Source organism: Mercenaria mercenaria, chromosome 13 (assembly GCF_021730395.1).
Source record: "Mercenaria mercenaria strain notata chromosome 13, MADL_Memer_1, whole genome shotgun sequence".
Lineage (NCBI taxonomy): Eukaryota > Metazoa > Mollusca > Bivalvia > Venerida > Veneridae > Mercenaria > Mercenaria mercenaria.
The window spans coordinates 60,104,126-60,111,971 of NC_069373.1; the positions used below are offsets into that span (position 1 = coordinate 60,104,126).

The 7,846-nt window shown below is 32.6% G+C and overlaps 1 protein-coding gene across 1 annotated transcript; it reads right to left on the bottom strand.

Moving 5' to 3' along the window:
• Positions 1–845: 845 nt before the first annotated feature.
• LOC123530171 (G-protein coupled receptor GRL101-like) lies at positions 846–7,498 on the bottom strand. Its single transcript, XM_053520744.1, has 7 exons — positions 6,673–7,498; positions 5,259–6,306; positions 3,857–4,386; positions 3,472–3,599; positions 2,880–2,928; positions 1,633–1,874; positions 846–1,134 (listed from the first exon to the last, which is right to left on the bottom strand). The coding sequence occupies exons 1-7, from the start codon at positions 7,262–7,264 to the stop codon at positions 997–999; spliced, it is 2,727 nt and encodes a 908-aa protein (XP_053376719.1). The 5' UTR covers positions 7,265–7,498; the 3' UTR covers positions 846–996.
• Positions 7,499–7,846: the final 348 nt, after the last annotated feature.

A 7,846-nucleotide genomic window follows, 5' to 3' on the forward strand; every position in this document is an offset into this window, starting at 1 on the left:
GATCGCCCACGAGTCTGTTCAAATTTGAGACAAAAAAAAAACGTTTACCTTGTTAAAATGAATTGAATAAAAAAACATATCCATGAAAAATCATTGTACTCCAAAAGCAAGAAAAATACCTGTTTATATTTGGTTTCTCTTACGTTTTCTTAACAAATACGAGCAATACACCATGAACGTTTTATATTTAATGTAAAAAGTCTTTACGGGACAGGAATAACGTCATTTAACTGATATTTAACTGTAATATTTAGTTTTATGTTTGGTTCTAACCTGTGAAATTAGACACTGCTGCAGAAAACGCCGAGTAAAACATCAAAATAAAAAAATAAACAAGAAAACAATTGAAGTCGATAATTTCAAAACTTGATAAGAACACATGTAAATTAAAGTCAAAAAAACAAGACAATCTTAGTACAGTGACGTAAATTGTTTTTGAATCACCGTTGATATTGACATTTTCGCTATTTACTAAAAATTATAAACTAGAACAATATCTGACTTTCCTGTTTAAAATTCCTTTATAAGGGAGTCACCAACCAAAAATAGCTTGCAGTCACACATTGAGAAATGAGCCGCGCCATGTGAAAACCAACATAGTGGGTTTGCGACCAGCATGGATCCAGACCAGCCTGCGCATCCGCGCAGTCTGGTCAGGATCCATGCTGTTCGCTAACAGTTTCTCTAATTCCAATAGGCTTTGAAAGCGAACAGCATGGATCCTGACCAGACTGCGCTGGTCTGGATTCATGCTGGTCGCAAACCCACTATGTTGGTTTTCTCATGGCGCGGCCCAAATGATAATTATTGAAAACCAAATAAAATAAAATAAACCAAATAAACTCAGCTTTATCGAACATCACACTTCTTCGCATTAGTTTACAGTAATACTCAATAATAAATCAATCCAAATGAAAGTAAGAAAAATACTTTAGTCAAAATATTAAAAAAAATAATAAAAAAAAGATACTTTGAATTTGTATCAAAGGAAAGTTACTATATATCTGTCTTTTGTTTCATGCTATGTTTAATCAACGCATTTATGACTTTTCCAGTCTGAAGTATGTCGCTTCTAAGGTCTTCATTTTTTGTTGTAGAAATATGATCTTTCTTTATAAGAACATCTCCAGTAAGCTGCAAACAAATAATACTTTGAAAGATAAAAATAAGACATAACATAGTAAATTACAAACCGGAAGAATCGATGATCTAATCTAAATTAAAGGTGAATTGTGTTCTTGCACTGAAAAAGTACTCCATAATTATTTTTGAAATAGTTCTGTTTCAGTTATATATATAAATTTATTCGTACATTCCAGATTACTAGAGGAAAATTAAAAACACTATCATTATACATTCGAAATAAAAATCTGAGTTTGGGAAGCTCCTATATTAATTTTAACTACTATTCATCATAATGTCCAAAAAGTGTCAAACTTATGTATTGCGATAATTCTGTTTTTAATCGATGAAATGACACTTAATGCCAATATTAGTAATACTAGTACGTTTAAGTTAAAACTCGAAAACCTGTTCTTCATAATGAAAAATAGAACACACGTGGGAAAACGCACACAGAATTCATTAACATAAACTAATTTTGAAAGGTTGAAAAGAATAAAACTGTCATACTTTTCCATTCCATGTTCTGATACAAACTGTATCCTTATCAATTGTTCCAAAAACTAAAAAGGCTCTGTGCAGTACTTCTATACATCTGAACAATTCGTAAGACACTTTTAGCGTGATAAAGGGAAACACTTTTATATCGTTTTCAACGATTTCTTCAATACATCTGTACCTCTTTCTCAAAGTACCACGCCTGCTTAACTGTCTGTTTATACTTTGATATTCTTTTATGTAATCACCAAGCTCTGGTTGATGAAAGAAACAATCAAGTAAACAGTTAATGAAAAGAAATGCATAAGGTAAGTCAATTGTAAATAATATTGTCATAAAAGATTTATGTTCCCATTCAGAAAACGATTTTACATTTTATTCATGCTTTTTTATGCAATGCAAGTGCCGAAGATGGTTACGTGGCATCAAATATAAAGCTGTAGGCTTCTGAACTTTCCATCTGTTTCTAAATTCTCAATTTATTAGAAAAAAAAAGATATTTTTAACTACGAACGCAATTTCCACAGCTGTTATCGGAAGATTTCATACCGTTTGTATTCGGACAAAAAAAAAAAAAAACAATGGAATCTCTGGATAATTTGCCATTTATTTATTTGCGTGGAAAGTCTATCTGATCTAAAAAAAAATAAGTTTGCTAAAATCATATGTTTATTGCTATCAAGTCATACAGGCAAACTATGAAGGTTAATTACTTTCAACAAAATACGACAGAAATGTTAGTTTGTTGTTAAATGAGATAGCCTATATTCAATACAATATTACTGACTCAGAATATTTTGTATAAAATTTGACTAAGATAACATGAACTGTTCAAAATATGACTGACTGAAATAGAACATATTTTGAGAAAATATGACTGAGATAGCATAATAATAATAATAATGTAACATTAACAAATTATCATTTGACTATTTATTTCATTTTCATTTCATTTTTCTGAATAAAAAGTTTCTATGATTGAATCAAATAAATAAAGGGTTTTTGTTTTTGGTTTAAAGTCATACCGACACAATATTAGGTCATATGGCGAGTTCCAGCTTATTAACCAATGTGCCCCTCCTGGTACTTTTTCATCATGGACAAGCACCTGGGTAGAACAACCGTCGGCAAGGATAAGTGATTAAAGTCAACGACCTTAACTAGTCGGCCGCGGAGGCCTCTTTCATAATACAAGGTTTGCAAAATATAATATTGTACTTGATATTTTTCATTTTATTACTGATGAATAAAGTACCAACCCTTCGAAAGTTCTGTGCGTGTTTGTTCATCTGTACTTGGATTGAATTTCTATCAAATTGAAACATAACAGTTACTAGTGATTAATGTAAGAAACGAAGGTTACACACGTTTTCTCACATCAGATGAAGTATTTCAAATTACCTGTCCGCACATTGTGTTGTTTATTTCGTAAGACTTTTTTGGTCAATATAATTAGAATTGGTTAATAAACTTGGTAAGGTAATAGATATATCTGTAATAACAGTTTAAATTATACCGGCAAAAGTTTAATCTAATATTTTTATGTTTAGGTCACAGACAAGACAATATGTATGTCTGTCTTCATAGCTCATATTCGTGTTTAGTTTATACTAATTTGTTTTAGCTAGATTGTGATTAAAGTTTCAAGCTTATTGGAACCACTCTCGAGTCCGCTTCCTGGAAAAACCAGTACTGGTGTCATATTGTCGTGACCGCAATGGGGCTCGAACCCACGACCCCTGGATTGACAGGCCGTCTCCTTATCCACTAGAACACCGCTCATCTTCAAGTTCGTGTTTAAAAATGAAACATAATATAAGACTTTGTTAAAAAAGTGTAAGTGAAATATACCGTTTTTCCAAGGATGGCACTCACAGTATACAATATCGGATTCAGTGCAGAATTGATCGGCAATATAAACACAGCCGACCAAGCATAAACATCTCCCGAAATCACGTGACCATTTAAGGCCATCATTCCTGTAATGTAAACGTCGAGTGTTTCGGTTTTATTTATCTCACATTGGTCTACGAGTTTGCCTGTTCATCAGTATATGTGGTAGTATTAGAATTTTACAAATGTACCAACTTGTTAAAAATAACCGAAACCGAAGTAACTTATCTATACACATTATCTCTTTCTTAAACTTATCAATTCAAAATGGTATAAAAAAAATTTAAAAAAGAGTAAAATGATTATTAATGTATAAATAACAGTAAAAATAACATTTTCATACCCATAACTCCAATCGGGAACCAGCACATAAAGTCGGTTGTAACCACAAGTAGTAAATTTCGTGCAACTGTCAAATCCTTTCTTCTGGCAGATTGCATTTTTTTCATACGTAAGCTAGACTTTCTTACTTCCATGAAAATTGAAACCTGGCCAAATGCCACTAAAATAAAGGTGACAAAATTTAGGCCGACAAACACAGTAACAGAATAAACCCAGCCGGGAGGGCGATCCCTTGTCAAAGGCAACGCAATGCAGACACCGGACTTGGAGTAAAATTGGTTTTGGAAATAACTTTCGTAAAATACCGGCAGCAAAGCAATGAAAAGAGCAATAATCCATGCTACAACCGAGCATAAATGTGCCTTGATTGAATTAAATCTTATCTGACCAAACGGAAACTTTATAACAAAGAGCCTGTCTAGTGTAATAAGGCAAAGAAAGAACACACTGGCTTCAGACGATACGGTAGAAAGGACTCCCGCAAAAGTACACCATCCACTTCCCCTCCAGTATTCATCCATGTAAATGTATCTGTAATGCATATAAGTAAAACAAGTCGTATTAAGATGACTTAAAATTTAGCATTATTCTGTACGCATAAAAAGTAGAAAAGAGTAAAGATTTACGTGTGACGTAATGAGCTGACTCATTTGTATTTAGGAGGGTTTAATATTATTTTTTCTAGGCACAGAAGCTACTAGTATTACTTTACAATATACTCTTTACAAAAGCTAAATCGGCACATATTTCTTAATTATAAAATTTATTATAATATCAATATCTTATAATCATAGAACGTTGTTTTGTACTTAATTTTTAATTGTGTTGTTTATAGGAGAGATCGTGTTTGTATACAAATCCATTCTATTTTCTGTTTTTAGAACTGTTAGGACAGTGGTCGGGTGGGCAGATGCCGAACGTCCATGTTTTTTGTTAAAACTGATGTTATTCTAACGACCTAAACTTTCTTAAAACACAAATCATATCAATATTTTTTTTATCAATTGAAAGTTTATGAAACAAGCAATTTATTAGTTACTTTTAATCATTATTTGGAAATAAAATGGAGTAATTATGAACGCTTAACTTACAGTGTTTTTCAAAAAGTTTTGAACATCACTACGCCGGTATTTAAATTATATGTGATTTAAAACGGCTATTCATTTATAAAACATATTTGAATACGAAAATATGAAAATTGTAAGTAATTAAAAACTTTTTAAATTTTGAAAATCCATAAATTAATTAAAAAATCAAAAAAATCCGATCCCATACACAAACGATGTTTAGAAACATTGTTTTGACCACCACCAGATAAACAGATGTTAATACGTGACGTCACGGCGATCTCTCCTATTATACAATTTCAAAGGGAAATATGTAATAGATATCTATATATTCACCGTTTCCTGTAAACAGCGTCTGCTATAGCGATGACAATTAGATATATTCCCATCAGGAAATCTGCACCTGCCAAGTTCGTGACAAAAATTCCATAGCCTAGTTTTAGTCTTTCCCTGTCGTATACCAATCTGTAGACGATGGAAAAGAAGTTGCCTAATAGCGCCGATATACCAACAAACCAAAGCATCGTTTGCAATGCTGAAAGCCGCATTAAATCTTCACATGACGAAAATTCATCCTTCCACGGGTAACAATCATGTTCAGGAAGATAGGTTGGCCGGATACAACAGAACTTATATGCCGGCGTTTTAAGTTGTTTCAAGTTTCGAACTCCAGCAAATATTTTTCTATTCAGATGTTTGATTTCATTTCTTTCAAAGTTAATCATTTCAGCTGATAGGTCATCGAAAGCAAAGTCAGCAATATCTGTTATACTGTTGTTAGAAAAATCTATATATTTAAGAATTAACCCAGAAAACGTATAAGCAGAGATTGTTCTTAATTTTGAATCCACAAGTTGCAGTCCTTGTATGTTGACGAGACCTTCAAATGCACCACCTTCTATTGTTACTAGGTCATAGCTACCATGTAAATACAACGAAGTAAGATATATCAGTACTTTGAACACATTCTTACGCAGGACCGTAAGGAGATTGTAACTCACATCCAGAACCTTTAAATTATATATATTAGAAAACGATTTGCCTGAAATATTCCTGACGTTGCAGTCAGAAACGTTCAGTCTGACCAAGTGCTTCATATTCAATTGAGAGTCATCTAAAATTAAGCTGAGGTTTTTATTCATACTGATGTCTAAGTGTCGAGTGTTGAGAGGCAATGTTTCAACTCCATCAATGTCCAGATCCTTATTTTGACAATCAATAGCAAAGCCAACACACGTACAGTTATTTGGGCAAGTGAAGTCACAAAGAAGCTCGTCGTCGCCATGAGGACATTGTCTTTGGCCATCACAGATCTGGTTGAGAGATATACACATCTTACTCCAGGAACACTTGTATCCATTCGGACAATAAGGGTTTGAAGCAGCTGTGAGAATATGAAGGCATAAGGCTGTCAGTTAATTAGTATTTATCTGTTACAGGGTACTAAAATAATAAACAAATCTATATTTAGCAAAATACAAATTGAAGACAAATACTGGCATGGTGACATGACAATTCAAATTAAAGGATACTTGTTAATGTATTACTTGCGAATCCTAACTGTTTGTTGCCAGATTCGAATTCTTCATATTAGTCAGAGCGTCAATATTATGTATGTACAATAGTAGCAAAGCTATTTCAGGCAGTCTGTTATGATATGTAGTTTTTAAATGGATTTATTACATTAGATAGAAAGAACATTTCTTTGTCTAATTTGTAGAACTGGAATGTTAATAAACATATTAATTACCCTTGCAAAACTCCGGAAAGAATGAACCTCCGACATGTGACAGCATATTCCATCTTGTAACTGAGATATCTGTTACATTATCAAATTTGACATGCATTTTTGTCTTGGAAATCTGTCTCTCGAGAATTCGAAAAAGATGAAGTCCGGCATTCCGGTAGTGTGCTTTGCTAAAAAATAATGTCTTTGCTACTAGTGCTGTATCACCATCAGTTTCAAAAAATATGAATCCTCTTGGATGATTTGTTGTAAATCTTAAAGTACTTAGAAATCTGTCCGTCATTATGTTATATTGACATGTTTCTAAACGATTTACATTTGAAAAGGCTTGAATTTGTTGGTCAGTTATATTCAGCAATGTTGATTCAATGCCAAAGTCTAGTAGCGGTGTCAATATTTCGTAACTAAGCAGTCGAACTATGTTCTTGTCACTGCTCAATTGTTTTGCAAATCCGTGTACAGTAGCGTAGTTATCAGCCAGGAACTGTTTATGAACTAACATCACAACTTCATTCTCTTCCGCAATGCACCCTATAAACACCTTTGTCATAATTACACCAATAACAACAAAAAAAAACACAATGAAACTTGTCATTTCAAACGATATAACTACATTTCTAATACAAATATTCAGTCAATTTCTATCAGAGCTAGATAAATATTTTAAATGATCTCGGAACGTTATAATGGACATTCAAAGTAATCAACACCAGAAGACAAATCTTAATTCAAGAAAAATATTTCGGAAATAAATTTCTTTCTTTAAACAGAAACTGTTCCAAATAAACAAGAGGAAAATATTATAGTAAACTTTAAGAAAACATGAAATCTGTGCAATATATGTAAGACACTTTTTACTCTCCTTTTGCTATGGTTTCAAAAACATTTGAACACTTTTGGGCGCAAAAGAGAGATATATTTTATGTTTTATATCCTCCTATCCCGTTTATGTAAATTATGGAAATGATTTCGAAGGAAGCCTGTGGAAAGCTCAAAATCAAGATAAAGAAAAATGCATTCACATGGAAACGTATCTTTCAAACCTCATACTAGAAAGCTACAATATACACATGACCGATACAGTACTAACAAAGTTATCGTCTAATAAGATATATGGATGTACAAAAATATGTGAAGAAGAAAACCCCTGAAGTCTGGAGATGTTCATATTTTCCTA